Raw genomic sequence first — 23,478 nt, forward strand, 5'->3', positions numbered from 1 at the left:
ACAATGCAAGAAACGAATCCACGAGGATCACCATTACCAAAACTTATGCATCAACTAAATCGTGACGCTTGTGCAAATTGAATTTAGTTAGGGGATATAAACTTTTCGCATTTGTGGCTCCCCCTGGTGGTATAATCTCCCAATATGCTCAGACCTAGCATCTCCACATGTGCACTGAGTTTGGTTACTTTTGCTGAAGGTTTTATATTTATTTTGTCCCCACGTGTGTGTGGCTCCACACACTCATTGCTACTCTGGTCTCTGTTTAAAATCTCCAGTATTATATTGCTTCCTCTTTGTCTCTGCTCTTTATATCCACTAGTGATGCAGCACTTCTAACTGGGTCAGCCCGTCCCTGCCTCACATCCCTCCCACCCTCCTTGTCTCTCCGCAAGCCACCTCCTCCTCCGCCTCCCCTTTTTCCTCTGTATATGCATGCCTATAGAGGTTTTTTTTAATGCAGCTCATGTGCTTACCATGTGCAGCGGCTCTCTCCTCCCTGATTTCTCCCTTGTCTTCCTTTTCTGCCTGATTCATTTTCTGTCACACATCCTCTCGTGGTATCTCATCCTGCTGCAAAATGACCCCCACCCCCTCACACACACTCTCGCACACACACACAGTCACTTGCATTTGTGTCTTATCATCCTGAGTTTTAGTTGTTCAGATAGTAATGGTGTTAGTAGGTTTGTGTGCACAGGCAGGACTTCTGGCGTGGCGAAAGCAGCTCTTATGTACATCTGAGCTGCTGTTTTGATTGGCTGAGACCGTCAGATCACCCTGTGATGCGGTGGAGGATATATGTGACCGAGCAGTGCCCAATCAAAGACTGTTACTATGCAGCCGTGCATACACTACATACATCTGTATACAGTATATAGACAAACAGACTATTGTGACATAAACCATTAATAACACTAAGATAAGATTTATTTCACCCCTGAGGCAGATATGTTACATCAGCCACCTTCCCTTTTTTGCCACATGTTACATATCATCACATAACAACATGTAACACAGCATTCACAGTATACAATACACAAGATCCAACATAAGAAGAACACCATACCAGATGGAAATAATGAGTAGCTGCAGATGAAGAGGAAATCCTTGTGATGCAGTACATCACAAGGATTTTTTTTGAGAGTGTGAGACAGAAATGGTGGGTGTGAGATGAAAAATCTGGAAAAGAGAGGCAGTAAACTGGCAAGAAGGGAAGTGAAATAGAAATTCTGAAGACATTCAAACAACGATTACAACACAGCATGAATACTATAGCATGCCATTATATTTTGTTTTTAAGTTAACAAATTGATTAGACTTACAGTATCTGTAAGATCTTTTGGTTACCACTTAATAAATTGTTTTTTCTCTGGCAAAGCAAATGTGACAATTAATGGATTGTCATGGACATTGGATTTTTTTTGGGGAGAAACATAAACGTATCTACTTTTGTTTTGTGAATTACAGTTGCCTTATATCACATAACTGTTCATCTAAATGTTAATCTCAATATAACACACACTAACAGGGATTTCAGAACACAATTTAATAAAATAACTTTCTTTTTTGGTCAGTTGCTTCTCCTCAGTATTCACCCACATGCGCTATCTTGTAACCCCGCCCCTCGTCTTTTGATTGACAGCTCTGATCCCGAGACAGCAGGGTGGCCAGTCACGCTCTCGCCATGCAAATGAGCCGCGCTCGGGCCGGGCGGGTGCCCATGTGGACCAGCACCATGCCTTGTTGTTCTGCGCGCTGATTGGCTCGCTGGCGCCCGATAGTTCTTCATGCGCTGCGGGCCAGCAGCAGGAAAGAAAACATGGAGGACCACAGACATAAACGGGACTTTCCTTTCTCGAATCTCACAGAGATACCTGAGTATACCGTGAGCCCGTTTCGCTCCGGGAGCTCTTAAGAAGAGGTTTTGATGACGATAAAGGCAATGGTGCGATATGGAAGGGCTAATTGTCGCCAAGACTGTCAGCGCGGAGTACGAGGGAGTGGTACGGTCTCCGGGTTTTGTTGGAGGCCGTAGTAACAGGGCGGGGCAAGGATCCGGGAGGGGCGGGCCTTAACGAGAACACGACTCGCCTTGTTGTGTGTATTCCCGTGCTCGCATCGCCATCTTGTTGCAATCCTATTTTTTACGTATGCGAGGATCTACTTTCCGTTCGGCCGGATTAAAAATCGCCCGTCTGCCTTCAGGAGAAACACAGGGGACGAACAGCTCGGGCCTGCGGGTGTGAACCGTGCACACGGCGCTTCCTAACGGGACACTACCTACCCCTCGGTCTTTTTCCTCCTTCCGTCCCGGGCCACCGGGTCGCCTGCCGTGAGGGTTTACGCGCAATGAGCATCGATACACTTTTGGAGGCGGCCAGATATCTGGAATGGCAAGCCCAGCAACAACAGATCACACGTGGTAAGTTGAACAGCAGACTGGCGCATCGTGCTGAACCTACATGACACCAATTAACAGCGTGTGCTACGTCCTAAACTGCCTTTTGGATGACCGTATCCCGTTACTATCAACGGCTGGTCTTGCATTTTCAACCGACCCGCCTATGATGAACGGAAGCGTTTGTAGTTTTTGTTTTTCGCCCTGGGTTCATGCCAAAAAAAACGAGCCTGAAGTCACTGCAAACTATCGGCAATTCCCGAGTGGTTAGTTATTGCACACATTTGTCTTCCTTAATGCGGAAACGGTCAAAGTTGTTTTGCGAACTACTTTGCGCGCTCTCGGCGTGTGTGTGACAGTTTCAACACTCAAGTGACTCACCGTAAGCGTGCGTGTATGTGTGTGTGTTTGTGTGCGCGCGAGAGAGAGAGATAGAGAGACACAGCAGAGGAGTTCCTGTCAGTAATCGTGGTCCATTTATTTATTGTATCTTTATTATGAAGCAGCTATCTGTAGAGTGTACATTTTAATGCAGTATATTCATCTGAAAGCTCAGCTGCGTTTATAAAAAATCTGTGAAAATCGGTGATCAGAGAGTTTTATTTTCAGGAGAGTTTCCCCATATCTGTGGTAAAAGAGCCCCGTCAGAATCGATTTGCCACAGTTTTTTGTCCGTCGAGCACCGGCAGGGCGGTGGCGAGCGGAGGCTGCTCTTTACATAATACCCTGACATTGCTCAGCTATCTCATGACACACACTGGGGCGGGCCCTCACGCGCTCACCCCGTCCCATTCGTATTGTAATCTGCGCGCGAACACGCAGAATATTTGTTTGTGTTGCTCCTTTTTATTCGAAACCGACGAGTTGTCAATCGAAATAATGATCACTGCCTGACTAAAAGGGGACAGGGGGTCTGCTTTTTGTGTTTCTCCCCTCTGATGACGTGTCAGACAAATCAACCCCCCTCCCCCCCGCATACTTACCCTACCGCGTGCTAGGGTCCGCCCACAACGACCACGTGCACACTGCCCCCCCCCCCTTCCTCCAGATACACACCTACGCGCACACAAACACATACACACACGCGCACACTAATCGTCCCCGCCCTTCCCATTCAGACTACTGACAGTGGCGGGTCAGAGAGAGAGAAGGGGGGGTAAGTAGGGCAGTGTCCGTGTTCAGCCCACCCCAGCCCAGCCTCCCTCAATGCAGAAGTTATGTAATTTACGTTTGCGTGCATTTGACAATCTGGAGCATGGTGTGTGTGCGTGCGTGCGTGTGTGTGTGGGGAGACTTGTACTACACAGGCTAGGAAAACAGTTTGGCCCATGTTAGCATACTCTGATCTGATATCGACTTCTATGTCTGCATGTGGGATTATTTTTTACTGCTGCTCTTTGTGGAATTCACCCCTGGTTGAAAGCGTAGTCATGATACTATAAAGGATTTATTCCAACGCTGTTTGATCAGCACATATGTGAACTGTTGCTGATGTTCAAATCAATGAACAGACTTTCTTTGCTTTACATGACTGGAGACCACTCTGTAATAATGATTTTGGTTCTGTCTCAGTACTAGAGCTGCAACATCGGTGGATTAGTTATTAATCAGTACCTGTTTTCATAACATACATTTTATAGACCAAACAACCAAACAAACCAAACAATGAAAATAATCATTGGTTGCTGCCCTCAGCACTACTGTGGCTGAAACAGATAATTATTTTCTTGATTTAACTGATGAATAGATTCTTCTGTTTAATGTCTTGACTCTTCAAATGTCTTGCTCTGAGCAGTAGTCCAAAACAAATATTCAGTTGGCTATCAAGATATGAAACCACAGAATGACTGGCATTTTATTTCCTTGAAAAATTACTGAAACGATTCCCCAGTAATCAAAATTGTTGATTTTTTTAATTGTCAATCGACTAACCCATCAGTTAATTGTTTCAGCTGCACATATAATAAGATTTCGTCCGACTGTATTTAAAACAAATTATGACGCTGACAAAAAGAGGGAGCAGGAGTTTGAAGGTATGTTAACACATGAAGAAGAGTAATAGTTTTGTTGTGTATGTCACGATGACTGTAGCTGGGCAGGTCTTCTCCGAGCTGAACTATTGCCCTGGCTGAGAGGGGGATTACGTCATCAGGAGTTACTTTGTAGTTTCGTGTGAGAAGCAGTAAAAGTGTTACTTAACACCCAGCCAGGGCATGCTGGCGGGTGGTGTTTCTATTTAGCTTCATGATGGTGGTGATGGCTGGGCGGTGTGTTGGCGTTATGCAGGTCGGAGGAATCCCTGGGATCTTCTCCTGTTTCTAATGTTGCTGTTTCCATGGTAACTGAGGGCTTTCCACATCGCTTTGAGTCTGCTCGCAACGGTGTGGAGTAACTACTCGCTCACATCATTAAGTGTGTGGATGTGCTTCTGTGTGTGTGTGTGTGTGTGTGTGTGTGTGTGTGTGTGTGTGTGTGTGTGTGTGTGTGTGTGCTCCTGCATGATCCACATGAGCACAGCGTGGGAACATTCCCGTCCTACCCTGTGATTCGTTTTTTGGAGGGGGGGCTCTTTTTCGCTTTTTGCCATACATCGGTGCTTTATTTCTGTGTTGTCGTTGTGCCAGCTCTACATGAGCCAGCAGAGCGGCCCCTTACAGCAGTCCACTGCTGTTGGTCAGACGGCCCTGACGTAGGCCAGGGGTGGAAGCACGCTCGGTGCTGGAACGGTCCAATCGCAGGCCAGACAGAGGGGTGTTCTCCCAGTCAGGCAGTGGATGCAGACACTGTGGTTATGTCCCCCACCCCACCACCTGATTCCCCCCAATTACATCATTATGTCTATGTGTTTGTGTGCATATAGTGTTGAGATGTTCACTGTACAAACAAAGTGACGTCCACTCTGAGACAGTAGTCTGTAGCACAACTGTGAAGCAGCCAGAGCTGCAATGATTAATCAAGTAGTTGTTAACTATTTAGTTAATTGTCAACTATTTTGATAATTGAGTAATTGGTTTGAGTAATTAAAGGAAAGTCCAAATTCTCTGATTCCAGCTTCTTAACTGTGAATATTTTCAGGTTTTTTTACTCCTTAATGACAGTGAATTGAAAATCTTTGGTTTGTGGACGAAACAAGACATTTAAGGACATCATCTTGGACTTTGGGAAACACTAAAAAAACAACTTTTCCGCATTAGCTGCAACCTTTGAAACAACTAAGATCACCTGAAGGTGAATTACAGGTAATTAATGATGGACAGCTGGACATAGGGCTGGTCCACATTCAGCACGGACGTGTGTCGGGTGCATCGGGTTTGTCATGTATATGTATGTTGAGGGCATGAAAGACAGATTTAACCACCAGAAGTGGTCAAACATGAGTTTTTCTTACATTGCACAGTGCACTTTGTCCAATTGTCTGTCTCTTCTGTTTGTCTCTCACATCTCGTCCATCTACCTTTCTTGGTGGCATCCATTATTTTCCATTGCTTACTCCTTTGTGCGTCTTCTTTTTTCTTCTCCCACAGAGGAGGAGCAGCGCAAAGAGAAGGAGCTCATCAACAAGGAGGCGGAGTCAAGGCGGGTGGAACTTGTGACCTCGCTGTCTCAGCCAGTCAGAGCCAACCACATCACTTGGGGCGATGACATTCACCGCCAGCAGTCGCATAACCCTCCCGCCCCTCCGCCCCCCTCTCTCCCGCCTCCTCAAGTCCCAATCGCCGTCATCCCAATGGTCCCAGTTGTTACTGCGACACCCTCTGTCCCGACCCTTCCGCTTACAACGCCGATTGCTGCGGCAGCGACGTCGCTCAACAGCTCCCCGCCAGCCAAGAACGCTTCCTCCCCTCCACAGCAGCAGCAGGCGCAGCAGCAGCCAGCCTCTCCTCACCTGTTGTGCACCCCTCAGATGAAGGTGGAGACAGGTCAGCAGCTGGTTGGTGCAAAGTCCAGCCAGCCACAGCCTCAGGTTCAGATTCAGTACCCAACCTCCATCAGCACTAATGGCTCTGGCTCTCAACATGCATTGGTCCCACATCAAGCCCCACCCACATCTCAGCAGCGGCCTAATGGAGTGACGATGGAGGACATGAGGGGGATGGAAGGGAAGAGGAGACCAGGAGGGTCAGTTCATCTGTGTGTGTGTGTGTGTGTGTGTTAAAGGTGATGTACAGTTAGAGTATAGTTTGATTTATTGTTGTATTTAATCATTTATTTTGTGTTTCCAGAGCGGGGACCAGAGAGGTGCATAATAAACTGGAGAAGAACAGGTTAGTCACCAAAATGTGAACTTCTCGTTGTTGCAGTTAGAGTTAATTCATCAGGAAATAAATAAAGCAGTCCTATTTAGCTTAGCTTAGCTTGACTTACTAACAAATGGTGAATATTCTCCAAGACAGCGAGCCCATGACGAACACATCAAAACTGTGACTCCTTCTCGTTTCTGACTCTTGGTCCTTCAGGCGAGCGCACCTCAAAGAGTGTTTTGAGACGCTGAAGAAGAACGTTCCGAATGTCGATGAGAAGAAAACCTCCAACCTCAGCGTTCTTCGCAGTGCTTTGCGTTACATACAGGTAGAGTTTGAATGTCTTTTCTCAGCTTTTCCAGCGTGGTGAGACTGTGAGCTTTTACATACTGACGTGGTCTGACAATATTTCGGGTACTGCTGGTGTTATTTCAGTCTTTCTCTTGTCTTGAATTGATTGGTTCAGCTCTGGAAACAGTGCAGGCTGCGCTCCAGTGTTATTGACATTTAATGCTGTTACGCCATATGTGACTATGATATGGTATCCACAAAGTCCTAGTGAATCAACCTAGAAAAATGTGGTGAATAAATCAAAAGTTTTCCTCTGGAGTTTGCTTTTCTTGAGGACATTAGGCTACATTTGAGATGTTTTAGTGAGATTCTTGTCTACTGGAAGTGTTGTGTAACTCCATCCTGCTGTGATGTCATATCAAAAAGAAAAGGTGCTGGTTTCCCCCAACAGCTAAATAACCGGAAAGGGGAAAGATTTGTAGCATATTGAAATTGTGTAGAGAAGGAACACTGCATTATTGAAGGTGGTGTGGGGGAGGGAACTGCGCACCCTGAAGAGGTGAGTTTTCAGTCTACGAAAGTAGACGAGGGAGGATTTCTGCACTGTGGCAGAAATGAATTGCAGCCTGGAGCCAGATGCAGTGTTTCTTTCTTTCTTTTTTTCTGTGAAGTCGAAGCTCATGATATTGAGTTCAATGGAATATGCGATGGGGAGTCAGTGGAAGCAGCTAAATTAGGCCGTGAGTTGCGAGAGCTTGTTCAAAACAAGACTGGCTGCAAGACGTTGGGTCAGCCTGCAGGGAGCACAGCGCAGAGGGGTTGGAGGCAGTCTTTGACAGGAGGTGGTGATGGGTTTGATATGAGGCAGAGGCAGGGTGCTGGTGAGGAAACCTACACTGCACAACTCAAGTTTTCATGTTTGAAAAATCTTTCCTTTCATCAGCCTCACAAACAAATGACAACAGAACAACAGTTTTTCACTTTTATGTAGTCAAATGCCTTCTTTGTATGAAGTCAGTCGTGAAATTAATCTGAAAAATTTGATTTGGAAAACAGACACTGTAACACAGCTGCAGTACTCTGAGCATCCAGCCTCTGCTCTGTATACGTCTCCATGCTCCTGCTTCGGCATCTTCTCCTGCGATCTAGAATATCATCGGTGGGTTTTTATCGTAGATCAGTGGCTCGCCCCCTCTTTTTCCCTCTCTTGGTACCTCTCCTCATGCAACCTCTCGCTCCCTCTCTCGGAGCCATGTGAGATCTGAGCACATGGCTAGCGCAAGCCTGATGACATCACCGCCGCTCACCCACCCCGGTGTGCTCTGCAGCGGCAGATTTTAGGGACGGCGTCAGGTACCGGGCGCGCTGATGGAGCGGTGCAACAGTGTTTCATGGTTGTGGTGGTGGAACAGGTGCAGATTTGCAACCATTGTATCAGATTTTCTTTGCCCTTCAATCCGTCTGATTCAAGCTTTCCTTCCCTTTCGTCTCGTCCTGCGTCTCCCTGCTGTCTCTTGCGATCAGAACACTTGGTGACCATAGCAACAGACGGCAGGTGGCCGGGGCACCTCAGTCAGTCCGTTCCTCCATGTTTGTCTGCATGAGTTAGTGTGTGTGAGGTGGTGCGTGTCTGTGTGTGATGTCAAGAGTAAACCAATCAGTTTCTGCTTCCAGTGATCTGTTGTCAGTGGTTGTGGATGATGGACTACCGATGTGAGATTTCAGGACATCAAGTGTCTCCATTCACTCCTTTTTTAAATTCCCTGTCCTCATATCAACCTGGTGAAGATCACACGTCTACCTGGATGTATACGTGATGAATGCAGAGACACGTTAGGGCAAAATATCGAGTCATTTTCACCTTTTTTATTAGAGGGGACGTGTTGAAAGAGGAAGGATAAAAGAGGCAGAGATGAAGCGGAGGAGGACGGGGAACAAGGGGGGGAAGGGTGTTGAGGGAGTGTGGGATGGAAGTGAGGAGGAGGAGGAGGGGGCGTGGGTCGGGAGTGATCTGAAGCACCCGACTGGCAAACGTCCAGTCACATCACTCCTTACATGTAATTACCCCTGTGCTTCACCCAGTTAGATTGCTCCTTATGTTTTTTCACAAGCTGCCGCTCAAGCAGCCAAATCCTCACGGATGGGGTTGCCAAGGAAACTGCTGTGGGTGACAGCTGTTTCCTTGGTGATTTGCCGCAGGCCTAATGGCGTCTGGGTTTGTATGGGAAGACCTTGAAATCATGTTCTGGGGGGCTCATGCGCGCACACACATAAGCAGTTGCAGTTCCTCTGTGGCCGGCGCGGGCGAGGTAATGTTTGTGTTTCCATGAATATTTGTTGGGTGTGTATGTGTGTCAGTGGTGTCACGCTTTGTCCGAAAGTCATGTAGAGGGAGTGTAGTGAGTGAGTGTGCGTATGGAGCACACACAATAGACGTTATAGTCACACATGAAACAGCAGACGTGAATCAGCTGGAAAAACTTTCCTTGGAACGACAGAAACTCGCTATTAACACAAAACCGCCAGTATGGTTTAACTCTGTCGTCAGATGTTAAGACTATTAGGACGTAATCGTTGGAAATGCTCGAGCTGATTTGCTGTTATTTCCAAAACCACCCCCTCTTCACTCACGACCCTTTAAACTGTACCGACTGTGGGAGAAGCCTGCATGTGTGGAAGCACGTAGAGGGGAGGAGGTCACGTGAGAAACGTTGAGCTGTTGTGAGATGGCAAAGTTCAGCAGGTGTGGACTGCAAGCAAGGGAGCAGTGAGGAAAGTGGGCATGTGTGTGAGGCAGAGGGTAAACGGTGTCCTGTGGAAGAATTATGTGTTTGGAATTGTTCTTTACAGAAATTATGTCCAATCCTTTGTTTTCCAGTAACATAATGAAATCAACCAGTTGCACACAGTAAAAACCGTGACTGGTTTCTGTTTACCAACCTAATCCCTTCACCCCTTCCTTTCTCACCTCTACATCCTCTGCCGTCCTTTACCCACCCATTTTCCTCCTTTACCTCCCCCGCTCCCTCATTCCTCGCCAGTAATCTGTGTTAATGTCCTTAGCCCGTCATACTATTTGGTGTTCCTGCGTCAGCTGACCCACACAGAAACTGGGTCACAGAGACAGCGTGGTGGGGCTGGAAAACTGCACTCTGTCTGTCTTTCAAGTTTTCGTTTTGTGTCTCCCGCTTTGTTTTTATTCCTCATTTCGATTGTAAAACTACAAACAGACATGCAGCTCACTTTTCAGTGCATGACAGCGCTGTGCGACGATTGAAGACTTTAATTCAGCCGCATGTGGCTCAACGCAGTGATTCAGTGACATCACAATTTATGGGATGGTGATGAACTTGAGTAATGAAACATGGCAGGACGTTTACTCCCACTCTGACCCCGTTCTCTCTCTAAAAAAAAACAAGCCTGATATCCAGGAAATAGGAGGGGCTTAAGTCAGGGACGCCAACAAAGGCAGCGTGAACATGCTTGAATTTGTATGCATGCCTTCCTGCACGGAGAACATTGTGTTTCAGGGTTGTGCAAGCTGGGTTGAATGTGGGAGTGGTCAAGACTGCACACACACAGACAAACACGCAGAGTTAGTGTGAATTATTTTTCCTGTTGCAGTGGAGACATTTAACACTGCCTCTAGCTTTGCGTACGTAAGGTTTATTCTCAGTTAGCGGCCCGGGTCTTTATTAACGAGAGACAGAGCAAGTCTTTGCTTCTTTTTTCCCCTGTGTTTAAAAATACATTTTATTAACCTGCTTCCCTGTTTTATGACCTGCCACTGTTTGGCTTTTGCCGTTGTTAACTATTAATGCAAACTGAACGCTTCCTCCATCTGTTTCATATTAACACGTTTCCAGTATTTCATGGGACATAATCCTTCTACTGGCGGACTTTTATTGGAAACCTCTGCAGGAAGTTTTGAATTATTTAACACAGAGGGGAAACCCAGCAAAGCAATATTGATCACACCTAATTAAGTGGGTGAGGGCAGTAGTTTTTGTTAACAACATGGTTTGTACACAGTCTTGAAAGTTTGGAAATGCTTATTCTAACCTTCATGTTTTCAAGGTTCGAATAAACTATTTTTAAAAAAATGCTTTATTTTTAGCATCATCTGGTGTTTCATTGACACAGTCACTCCTGTAAACCAAAAATCGTTTAATGCGTGAAATGAAACACACCCGTCATCATATATGTTCAGGTACCTCGAAAGTGCTTGAAAAATGTTTGAATTTTACTCTTAAAGTGTTGTACGAACCTGTAAAAAGGAAGTCAGAGCAACAGGTTGAGTGACTGTTTGCACTGGTGGAAATCAGGATTGTGCAGAATTTCCAAGATAATGTGAACAATTGTAATAAATATTTGTCCACATTTGTTTTCTGGGCTTTATTTATTCGCACAGACGGCAGCCTCAGCTAAAAACAGGCGTTTACTGGAGAATTTGCAGTGCACGTGTCAACTACATACCAGTCACATATTCTGAAATGTACCATGATTGTTTGTCAGAGTTTGGAAGTGTTTTGCAGTGTTTTTACATGTGCTAGCGATCCTCATCGACTGCGCTGTATTTGTCTCCCCTGGAAGACTCTGAAGAGGAAGGAGAAGGAGTACGAGCACGAGATGGAGCGTTTGGCGAGAGAGAAGATCGCTACGCAGCAGCGGCTGGCAGAGCTGAAGAACGAGCTCAGCCAGTGCATGGATGTCATCGAGATCGACAGAGTCCTCCGTCAGACCATCCAGCCGGAGGACGACCAGGCCTCCACGTCCACTGCCTCAGGTACAGGGATAGAATGCAGCAACTCTACAGTCATTCAGGAACACACACAGAGTACATACACATGACACTGTTTCTTGGATCGTGTCATGATGACTAACTGTTTCCTCTCTGGTCTGCAGAAGGAGAAGACAACTTTGAGCAGGACATCGACGATGATGTCCCCGCTCCTATTCCTGCTCCTGCTTCCCTCCCCAAACCAGCACCTCCCATCTTGCAAGCCCAGCCGCTCCTAACCTCTCACCTGTCAATCCAGCACGCCACCCTGCCTCTCTCTGGTGTCCTGACTACATCCTCCCCCTCAGCTCCCCCTCCACCTCAAGCCATCGTCCCTGCTCCAGCCCCAGGTCCGCCCCCTCCTCTGCCGGCTCATCCTGTGCAGCCCCCAGCTGTGCAAGTCCAGCCTACAGTCATCGCTCACGCCGCGGTTTCCCACCCATCTGTGATCCAGGCTGTCAATCACGGCCTGCCAGCCAATCACAAGCACCTGACACACATCGCCCCGTCACCTGGGCCCACCTCCTCCACCCCACAGCCAATCGCAGCAGCTCCAGCTGCCACCGCCACTCACCAGCCGATAGCCGCCCAGCCCATCGGACACATCACCGTCCACCCTGTGGCTCACCTGGGAGGCCCCTTGTCATCGCACCTCCCGACTCTCTACCCCCAGGGCGTGTCTGTCTCCCAGCCCACCATGGTGGGCCACATCACTCACACCTTCACACATCACACCCTGCCGCACGTCCAGGCCAATCCTCAAGCTAACACTAACGGAGCCCAGGTGAACAGCGCAGCCGTGATGAGCCAGGGGAGCCCGTCACTAGGGAAACCCACAGCTGTGCTGGCCCCCCACCCACAGCTGGTTGGACAGGCTGCCGTCCTCAACCCTGTCACCATGGTTACAGTCCCAACCTTCCCTGTCAGCACACTCAAACTGGCCTGAAAGAGTAAAACATTGCTGGGGTGGACTGATGGGAGGAAGACACGAGGAGACAAGGATTCAGAAACTCTGGACGAGTTTTCACACTCCTACCAATAATCACGAGCAGAGACACAGACACAGGAAATTTACAAGAGGAGAACATCAACTGTGTTTTGGACAACTTGCAATGAATATGTCCAGATGTTTTGGTCACAGCTCTGTCAGTTTGTGAACAATAACATTAAAGCAGAGTCAGTGGGTCAGGCCATTGTTAGTGAAAATAAGACTGTGACGTTTGTCTGTGGTGCAAAGACAGGAACTCTGTTTTACCTTCCTTCCTTCCTTCCTTCCTTCCTTCCTTCCTTCCTTCCTTCCTTCCTTCCTTCCTTCCTTTACAACCAGAAGCACTAACATAATAAGCTCAGTTCACACTCAGGCATCCAGGATTTACCTTAACTTTTCATTCACTCATTGAGGGCAAACGCATGAGAGAGAGTTGTTTGTCGTTAGGCTGCTGCCCTGGTGATACAGTGTGTGTGTCCATCTTGTATTCATATATTCATGCCGTGTCATGTGGGACATTCTGGTGAAGTAATGTCGCTGTGTGTTTGAGGGCAAGAGGAGAAGGCAGCTCAGTGGTCTTACTCATCTGAATTAATGACACACAGGGCAGACCTTGTAACATAGTTGCTAAATAGAGCTGAAGTATTGTCACTTACTGACCTTCTTCACTGGTTGTCATCAGGGACACTGACAGGGAAGTTCCTCATCTATATTGCCTCCGATTTCTTTTTCCCCTCACTTTTGCCCCCCCCCAGTCCTAGCATAAACCTGCTCCATGAAGTGGCCGCTTCAACCCTCTCCATCGTCCTTCTAAATGAAGCTTCCTCACCACTGAACTTGGCACCAAACACCCTGCAAATAGTTTAAAAGAAAGAATGAAGAGTGCAATAATGAACCTGGATCCAGTTTGCAGTTAAAAAAGAAGGAAAAGGATGCAACCTCATTACCTTTATATGTGATTTTTGTTCTGCCATCAGCTTCTGTCCCAAGTGTCCTATTCAGCAGTGGAGTTATGTATCCACTTTCCCTTGTGGCTTTCCTTTGGAGGGCCACTCAAAACAGCGGCGTGTCCCTCCAAACATGGAACAACTCCAGAAATGAGAGGCACGGTTAAAGGGGAAGAATTAGAGCAGTGATTGCCTGGTTTGCTGAACATCCAGCAGCATCTGTTTTTAACTGCCGCGTGGAGAAGTCATTTCGAGAGACAACATGACCTTTGCCTGCTGGTTATTACGCAGGCTTTGGATTTCCTCGTAGGAAACCACCAAACTGCAGATTTAAAAGTAGAGCGACAAGTCTGAGCTCAGCGGTCAGAAAGTCCTGAAACAGACAGGAAACCAAGTTGGGATTAGAAATAGCCCAAATTTTCCTTTGAAACAGGAAGTCGAGTACATGTTAAATGCGTAAAGATGATGCTTTCCTGTTTTAGTGTGATGACTTGTCCCACAATGAAAAGCCCACTCACAGTTAAATCTACCAGTAACGTTAAAGGCTCTTGGACCATCAGATTGATTTGATTCCTGCTGTGCACACAATGCAGAGCAGTCTGGACAACATGATAAAGTACATCTACACATTTGTCATTTGAGTACATCAATTCCTGTCAAGTCTTTGTGCTCGCTGGTGATTTCTGGGGCAACAAAGTTCAGGAAGGCAGCCAGAATAATTCCCGAACTCCCAGCAGTGTTCGCTTGCGCATCACATTGGCTTAATGTGATTGTTCATCAGTTAAGGCCTGCTATAGACCGTGTATCCCAAACGCCTGGATTTAATTGCAAAGACAGAAAAGATGTTGACAGCCACCTATTTGCTCTCATAACGTTTGTGAGTGTTTCCCTGAACACTGCAGGCGATACAGGTTTTCATCCTCGTCACTCTGATGCAACAGCTCCCTCTGCTGCCTTGTCCCCGACCTCATACTGATGTTACTCACAACTGCAAACTTCCTGCATGGGCCTTTAAATTTTGGAAAAATGAAAAGAGATGCGACAAGTGCAAAAGTTCGCTCTTGACCTTGAAAACAGTCATAACCAAAAAAAAAACCTTAACTGGAGAGATGATCCTGACCCGAGTCTACAGTTGGGAAGTCCAGCTGCTGGGAAGATTGTGAAGTTTGGATGAAAGCCACAGAAAAGCTCGAGTTAAGATTTTTTATTTGGTCAAAGTCGGAGAGATGCATTTTCTCACGGTCTTGAGAAGTCTGGATATAGCACAAGACATATTTAAAAAGGACCGAAGGAAGTATTGGTCAGGCCTCAGATCAGTTTCATGAAGAGTAATATGGCAGCGACGAGAGCTGCGACGATTAGTCCATCAGAAGAAAATGAATCAACCATTCTGATAATCGATGAGTCATTTCAGTCATTTTCCAAGCAAAAATGTCAAACATTTGCAGCTTCCAGCGTCTCAAACGTTTGGATTTTATAACATTTATGACAGTAAATGAAGAGTCGTTGGGTTTTGGACCGTTGGTTGGACAAATGAAGCAGTTTGAAGACGTCGCTTTAGACTTGGCAGGTTAATGGATAGTGAAAACAATCTTTAGTTGCAGCCCTGGCAGCGAGGCGATGCTTTGACATTGACAGTATCGACCACCACAGCTTAAACCCTCTGCCCCCAGTCCCAAGATCAGTTGGAGAAAATGAGTTTCTAAATGTTGTCACGCCCCCTTTTCTTTGTGTTTTTTTTGTGCGTCTATGTTTCTGTGTGTTCATGTGCACGAACTCAAAACATTCATGGCTTCACAGCCGTCTTGCCAGCCTATTCATGTCACACCATTAAATCTCCTGTCTGTGTATGTGTATGTAGTCAAAGCCGCGTGGATCCGCTCCTCGCCTCTTCTGCTGTTTCTGTGTTATGTCTGTATATGTGACTGTTCAATATGTTTTATATTCTGTATTATAATTAATCCTACTGTACCTGTAGCATGGCTGTGTTTTGGTTATACAATTTGCCCTGTGCATGATAGAGAGAGAGTGTGCAAGTGTGTGTGTGTGTGTGTGTGTGTGTGTGTGTGTGTGTGTGTAGCAAGCAAGCTATGTTTTTTTACACAGAGGTGATTTACGGTATGAGCCTGTTTGGGTGCTATCGTGTGTGCCTATACTCAGTTTTCCTGAACACTGTGACAACTCTGGCAGAACACGTACACATTGAGCGAATGGAAGAGACAAAGATTTACTGTCCTCTTTGTTTTTTATGTTTTTAAGTTTTCCATTTTGTGAGTTGGACTGAGACATGGAGTGGAAAAAGTAAAAAAAAAAAAAAAAAGTTGTTGCTCTTATCTTGATAACATAATAATGTCTAATATTCAATTTGAGTTTTGTAATATTTGTATGTACGTATGAAAGTTTTGTAAATTTGTGATCGTATGCACGTTTTGGCATATGAGTGTATGTATCTTCAAATTTTAAAATGCTTGTTTCTTTATGGTTTTGTTTTGCATGTAGATCGCCGTTTAGTTTCTTTTGTTTAAAGGTTTTGTTTTCTGTTTTTTTTTGGGACCATGTACAATACTGTATAACGTGGGCAGGATCTTGGACCTCATGCTACATTGATATTATATATGAATATAAAAACATGTTTTCCCTATGGAGAAAGTTTTAAGTTATATATCGCCTGTACACTTTGGGCTGCCTTTTAGATCTAACTGTCCACTGTTTAAGATAACAATGATGATAATGGATACAACATATTAATGATGAAGAATTATGCTGATGAAATAATAAAGATTCTTAATAAATCTTATTACATTTACAACACACCTTGCTCCTGTGTTTAATGCTGTTGTGTTAAAACATAAACAGGGATAAGCTGCAGTTAGAAAGCTTTTTTTATTGATATGTTTGGACTTGTCATTACGAAACAGTGATGATTAAAAATACAAAAACGATTTACGATGAAAAACAATTTACTCACAAGTAATAAAACAAATGTTTGCACATTTAAAACCCAACGTTGATGTCACTAAATGACCTCTAGATGGCAGCGTTACATCAGAATGAGGGTTTCTAATCAAGGAGACGTCCTGGAACACATCACAGGTCAGTCCACCTGTGGGAGCTGCTGAAGTGCTCTTGAACACAACACTGACTGACTGCTTAATGCTGGAACATGCCTGTACAGAGTTTGAGAGTAAAGTTTGGTTTTTTTTTTAAAGCAATATGGCTGACATCCTGTTTGTACAATGCTTCACAAATAGGACCTTGTCTGTGTTCCTGGGCGCTCCTCGTGTGCCCCCTCACCTGTGGACCTATGGGAGAATCAGCAGCCATCACTCTGGCTGTGCTGCATCTGCTCCTGAATCCTCTCCAGCACCTCCTGCATCCTCCTCAGCTACAGAGGGAAGTAAAGGAAAGAGTGATTACCTCCGTTACTGACTAAATGAATGAGTGAGGCGAAGAGTGAAACGTACCTCTTCGTCTTTCTCAAAGATGAGTCTTTCCCTCTCTGCGTCAACGGGGTCAACGACGGCCAGCGGCAGGGGAAAATCCGCCTCGCTCAACCCTCGATGCTTCTCCAGCAAACTGTAATCCACATTCACACAAGCAAACATACAAAGAAGATCTGTGTGAGGATGTGTCTCAACAAGAGGTGTGTTCAATCAATCAATCAGACCGTGTCCAGCTGCATCCTGGCCCCACCCACCTGCGCTTCCTCTCCTGCACCACCATGCGCGTCATGTTTTGGATGCACTGGGCTCTGTAGTTTTCATAGTGTGTTTCCTGCGTCACGTCCTTCAGGTCCTGCATGTGTGTCCTGACCAGCATGTTCCTCAGCAGCAGGAAGTCAGAGTGAACTGGGTCCTCCACTGACCGACGCAATGACAACATGTTACTGGCTCAGGCTGCTTTTTATTTGGTATCAATAGTCACATAAAACCACACTAAAACTAAAGAAACTACAACTACTGAGTGTGTGTTTGTGGAATACCTTCTACCACCCCCCAGGGATAGGAACGACCCCTGAACTTGCGACCTTTACTCTCCACCTGAACATTACTCCCAATTACTGCAAACGGGACGCTCTCCTGCAGAGAAAAGCAAAAACAAAAACACTGTGAGTCTTAACATGGAGACACCACATTTCAAGTATGTCAGCTGAAGTACCTTGAGTATCTGGTCCTGTTTCTTAAAGTCCTCCTCCTCATCTGAATCACACTCGGGAAACTGGTAGATGTTGATCCCAAACTGCTTGATCTCCTCTCTGATCTGGAATAGACGAACACAGTGAAACAGTAACATTTGAGAGGACTAGACAGAGAGAAAAATAAAAATATTGACACTTCCATCAGCTAAAAAGCACTGCTGTGCTGCTAGCATGGCTGTAAATCACTGAAGTACTCTTTGACATACGCTGAATTTTTAACAGTTAATGTAGCAAAAAAACTGTGACTTCAGCCATGTGTCTCAGATCAATGTGTGTGTTTCTGATCTCACACCTGCATCTTCTTTCTGCAGACCTCTGTGCGTGTCAGGCTGTCAGCTTTGGCCAATATGGGAACTATGTTGACTTTTTCATGCAGGGCTTTCATACACTCCACATCCAGTGGTCGAAGTCTGATTGGATAAAAACATACATGTATGTGTGTCAGTACACACATGCAGAACTGATACTGAACACGTTTTAGATGAGGTTGTTGCAGTAACTGTTGTCTGACATGCTGTCATTGTACCCGTGGCCAAATGGAGAGATGAAGTAGAGGCAGCAGTGGACTCTGTTGTCCTGGATGTTCCTTCTGTTCAACCCGCTCTCATCTCTGAAGTACTGTTCAAACTGCTGGTCGATGTAGTCTTCAAGTGGCTTCCAGCTGTTGCAAACACATGACATCTCTGTGAGTGAAACAACAACCCTGGTGCAGAACGGTTTCAAAATAAAAGTGTATTCAGTGCTCCTTGTGATGAATTGAAGTCTGCTTAATGACCTCTCTGCTCCAAATTTCAATCATGACCAATAATACAGCAGTGCCACCAACGCAGCACTGTGTCATGTCTGGATCAAGCTGGTTTGAGTCTGCAGGCGCATGTTGATGACCTCACCATTCTGTGTTGTTGATGGCATCTCCGAAGCCTGGTGTGTCTATGATAGTGAGCCTCAGTTTGATTCCTTTCTCCTCGATGCTAACTGTGTGTTTGACGATGTCGACTACTTGATTGATGCGTTCTGCAGACACATACATGTGTGAAGTAACTCAAGCTGCACAGGCACCATGCTAACAGTGAGTACAAACATGAACGACAAAGTGAGCACACACACACACACACACACACACACACAAACAAGCACACATGCATGCACGCACATACATTAAGGTCAGAAAGTAGAAGTGGTGTGACATTTTCCACCTGAAAAGTAATGTAATGTTTTTCTACAGAGACCATACATTTACAGAGCCTGGTTCAGCTACTTTCCTATTTTTTTCACATGGACCACACGTGAACAAATAATACAACTGATCTCACCTTGCGCACTAGGAACCTTCCTGTCTTTGTAGAGGTCCGTGAGGAACAAACTGTTGATTAGTGTGGATTTACCGAGGCCAGACTCCCCTACAGAGAGAAAGAGAGAGACTCTACAATCCTGTTTCTTAAAGCAGCACAAAGCAAAACATCACATCCAACTGTTCAACAACTGTATTACTCTAAATAATTATTTTCAGCACATATGGCAGTTGAGAAACCTGACACATTACTCATGATTGATTGTCAGCAGAGATATTGAAGGACTGACCTGCCACCATAAGCGTAAATGTAAAACCTTTCTTCACAGTCTTTCTGTGAACCTGGTTGGGCAATGTGGCAAAACCCACATACTCCTTGTCCTGATCCTGCAGAAGGAAAACACAAACATAACATGTGTGCATGTGGATATTGTTTCATTTAATAGGATTTGATAGGTGAACCCAAATTATTAGTTCAAATATTACGGTAAATACTCGGATATTAGTGCAATTTTTTTTCTCTTTCAACACAGTTGTGCCATCTCCACTACTTCCTTCATGCTACAGTATTGACACATTACAGCATGAAATAGCATTTCTGTTACAAGAACGAGTACAGGCCAAACAAAGGGCATCAAAAGGCCAGAAATGTCAGCACTAGTTAAAGAATAAGCCATCGGTGGTTATCAATTACCCTATCAAAGCTCCACAGATACATTCTGATTTCTGCTATGGTGTAGCAAAAACAGTATTTACTTAAAATCTTTATACACTGCTTAGTGAACACGATACTGCAGCGCATCATGTTCCCTCTGACGAAGTAGCATCAGAGGACAGAGCAGCGAGTCAAGGAAACAATACAAGGTGGCCTTTGGGGGCTGAACAGAGGTGATAACTCTGGTCTAAAACTTGTTAACCACATCGACATGAAGTTCTACTTTGAAGTAGCTGCAAGTATATCTGGAAATAGGGGTAAATGTTTAGAGATGTGTGAAGAAGATCAATGTGCAATGTTCATATCAATGTGCAATGTCAGTATTGTTTGTTCATATTTTATTATTTCTTGTTTATATTGTTTATAATGTTTGGTTTGATATTTAATGTCCTTTTTACTGATGCCCTCTACGTTTGCTATTCACTTTTGCTGCTGTAATACCTGAAATTTCCCCACTGTGGGACTAGTAAAGATATATCTTATCTTATCTCTTATCTTAAGATTGGCTGAAAAGATGTCTGATCAATTGATTCAAATTCTTGAGATTTTTTTGAAATCAGTGGTTCAATTCAGCTCACACAACCTTGTTTTGCTTCATTCTTTTTGTTTGTATTCATAGTACATATCATTTCCTCTATGGAACCAAAGACAATTACATTCACACAAATGCTGCTCTTCTCAAACTCCAAGCACTCAAAAAGAACTACATCACAAAAGCAAAAAACTTGATAATGGATAACAAAAAAACAACACACTCATCATAGGAGAACAAAAGCACTCACGTCTGGCGAGTCGTAGGGGTCGAAGCGACCCCAGGGGCTGTGTGGACGTGAGGCCGGACTGGATGGACAGTCCATAGACACCTGAGACACGAGCTGCCGCAGTGGCAGGGGCTGAAACTCTGCATCCGGTCTCACACGATTTGGTCTGGGAGGGACTGTCGGCCAGCCAGCAGGGTGGCAGGGGATGGGATGGGGCAGAGGGGGAGTCCCGGGAAGGCTGGGGAGTCTCCCGTTGTATGCTGTCCCAGTTTCCTCTGCTTCATGGTTAACTGGTGCCTGGTGGCCCGGCATCTGGTGCTGGTCACCAGGCTGTGAGACAGGAGGCAGATCCCTCATGGCGAAAGGAAACTGAGTGTCCTCCTGGTCGTCAATGGACAGGCTGGACAACTAGGATGGGAAGCAGCAGAGGTGGACATGGTTTTATATGGATGATCAAATGTCTCAGAAATAAAACACACTTTAAACTAAAAAGGAAGTTAATCTGGCTTTTTTAATTGCTTGGAAAAATGATGGCACAGTTAAAATAAATATTTGAGGATTAACATTTAGGAGGAATGAAAAGATGAAACACCATTTTTATTCAAAATGCAAGCAGAACTAAAATCATGCATTTATTTCTATTTTGCTTTTTTTTATAGCTTCTTTCAATTGACATTTATTATTTTCAAATCATCAGCTCAAGATGAACAAGTTGAGTAAGTAATATAGGCATGTATCCTATGATTGATGCCATATATGAATAAATTGTTGACATGGCCCTGTGATAATACTACAGGTGTACAGACAAACACTCACTGACAAATTGTCAGGGCCATGCTCTCTGAGTCTATTATAGGATAAGTCTTCTTTGTCTTTTGTTGTAGTGGCTGACTACAACCTTTCTTCTCTAATTAGCCCTGATCTTTGATCCCATTATACCATTACAGAGACCTTCATCCATCTGTCAAGGCAAAGGCAGGGAGACAAATAACAGACAATCTGGAGTTGGAGGTGAGTAAACACTGGGGTCAAACTCGACATATTAACTACACCGACGTGAGAGTTTTTATCGTTTTAAATGAGCATCTTCAAGCAGGAGTTTATGTACCCATAGCTAGTGGCTTTGGCCTCCTCACAGGTAATTTCCCCACTCCACCTGCTATAAAAAGCAGCTAGGACAGCCTAACGTCTACATCTGCTTCACAGGAGACGCACATTACTCCAGTCTCACATCATCCTGTTGTCCTGGTCTAATGACAGCGGAGCAACGAAGCCGGTAGTGCTCCTGGCCTGATCAGGGTTCATCTGGCGTCCCTCTACCTGTCACCTCTCATTACCCACAAAGCTTTGCAGCAGGCTTAACCCAGCTTCTAATGCTCTAACAGGGTGGGGGGGGTTGGAGATTTAACTCTTAAAAAGACACACACACACACACACACACACACACACACACACACACACACACACACACACACACACACACACAAATACAAGCTATAAACACTAGCATTAAACTAGTTAACTAGTCCACAAACCTGTCGTACCTCCTTTTCTGAGAACGCTGCAGTTTTTTTGAGCAGAGAGGATGGGACATATGAATGTGTGAAAACATGTATAGTTCGTAAAAAAGGAAATATAAATGAAGACAGACTTGTTGTATAAACTGGATGATGAGAAGAAAAAATATGGTACTTATAATACTATATGGCAGTATTAGTCCTTGAGTAATTAGCTTAACCATACCCTCCTGGTATCAGTAAAAAAAAAATCTTTAAAATACAATTGAGCACTACACGTTTAAAGTAGTATAAAAACACTGAATGGTAATCTATCGACTATATCACACACACGTACAGGTTTATACTGACCATATACACAGTAAATCAGGTGCATAAAGGTTACCATGAACCCAACAATAAAACAAGTGTCATGCATAAACAAATCCCTGCAGGAATATTATGGGCTGCTATAATGATTTTTAAGTTATCTCAGAACTACATATAACAGACACTATCGGCTGCTGTAATAAATCGGCGGTGCAGCCTGGCTGTGTTTAAATGCTGCCGGTCAGAGTTAAAAACGTACCTCTTTTATTGCTGCGGAACCTGACTGGAGAGGACATGTGCTCCATGACGCTGCCGGCTTCTCAGGCAGAAAGTGAAACTAGTATGTTTGTGATGCCAAACGGTACAAGAAGTAATAAAATGCGATGAGGCATGTGGTGTGCGTGGGTCCATGCATTGGACTGAGCTCAGGCTGCAGAGCGCTCTGCTCAGTGCCTCCTGCTCTGACGTGCAGAGTGTACGAGAGGCTACAGCCCCTAACAACCCACTGACAGGACGGAAGTGCAGGACAGTTACTATTAGTAGTGGTACTACTGGTACTTCTACTACTACTAATAATCATAATAACAATAATAATGATGCTAATAATAAAAGTAGTTTCGCCCAAAATGCTATTACTGCATTTTTCACACTATTATGTGAACATTACGCTCATACCGACGTTAAGCTAGTTTGTGCCTAATAGTTAACATTAGCTAATTTAGCCGTTACTGACCGTTTTATCCCCTGTTGAGGAAGTCGGGGCAAAGGACCGAGTAAACTGCGACGTGCTGGGCTCGAAGATACGCCAACGGCGAGCTTCAGGGCCAAAAACCAAATATAAAAGCCTCCACAGGCCATAGGCCATAGGCCGCCCTGACATCTTAAGAATTTTTACACTGTCAAATTGTATGCTGAATAGTTTTGAAACGCTCAAATATACACATTGTCCTGGAAACGGCTGTTTACGTTTGTAACGTACGTTATAACCTGAAAACAAAGACAGTAGTCAGGACTTAATGGCTGAAGCAGGTGCCTTACA

At 45.0% G+C, this 23,478-nt stretch overlaps 2 protein-coding genes across 4 annotated transcripts; one reads left to right on the forward strand and one right to left on the reverse strand.

The window, feature by feature from the left end:
* The first annotated feature begins 2,079 nt into the window (after nucleotides 1-2,079).
* Nucleotides 2,080-16,454, forward strand: mntb (MAX network transcriptional repressor b). The gene is made up of 6 exons (XM_070983033.1): nucleotides 2,080-2,425; nucleotides 5,926-6,520; nucleotides 6,625-6,666; nucleotides 6,859-6,970; nucleotides 11,527-11,719; nucleotides 11,839-16,454. The coding sequence occupies exons 1-6, from the start codon at nucleotides 2,353-2,355 to the stop codon at nucleotides 12,657-12,659; spliced, it is 1,836 nt and encodes a 611-aa protein (XP_070839134.1). The 5' UTR covers nucleotides 2,080-2,352; the 3' UTR covers nucleotides 12,660-16,454.
* Nucleotides 16,455-16,915: 461 nt separating this feature from the next.
* LOC139344450 (septin-5-like) lies at nucleotides 16,916-22,840 on the reverse strand. Of its 3 annotated transcripts, XM_070982634.1 has the most exons (13): nucleotides 22,699-22,840; nucleotides 22,149-22,174; nucleotides 20,635-21,021; nucleotides 19,428-19,524; nucleotides 19,160-19,246; nucleotides 18,737-18,860; nucleotides 18,373-18,507; nucleotides 18,139-18,256; nucleotides 17,807-17,908; nucleotides 17,631-17,727; nucleotides 17,346-17,508; nucleotides 17,113-17,224; nucleotides 16,916-17,033 (listed from the first exon to the last, which is right to left on the reverse strand). In XM_070982634.1, exons 1-13 carry the CDS (start codon nucleotides 22,742-22,744, stop codon nucleotides 16,962-16,964), a joined length of 1,566 nt encoding a protein of 521 aa, XP_070838735.1. In that variant the 5' UTR covers nucleotides 22,745-22,840; the 3' UTR covers nucleotides 16,916-16,961. The 3 variants fall into 3 exon arrangements, with proteins under 3 accessions (XP_070838735.1, XP_070838736.1, XP_070838737.1); XM_070982635.1 differs by lacking the exon at nucleotides 22,149-22,174 and having other exon boundaries at nucleotides 22,699-22,774; XM_070982636.1 differs by lacking the exon at nucleotides 22,699-22,840 and having other exon boundaries at nucleotides 22,158-22,172.
* Between the last annotated feature and the right edge of the window lie 638 nt (nucleotides 22,841-23,478).

Source organism: Chaetodon trifascialis, chromosome 16, assembly GCF_039877785.1.
Source record: "Chaetodon trifascialis isolate fChaTrf1 chromosome 16, fChaTrf1.hap1, whole genome shotgun sequence".
NCBI classification, from domain to species: domain Eukaryota; kingdom Metazoa; phylum Chordata; class Actinopteri; order Chaetodontiformes; family Chaetodontidae; genus Chaetodon; species Chaetodon trifascialis.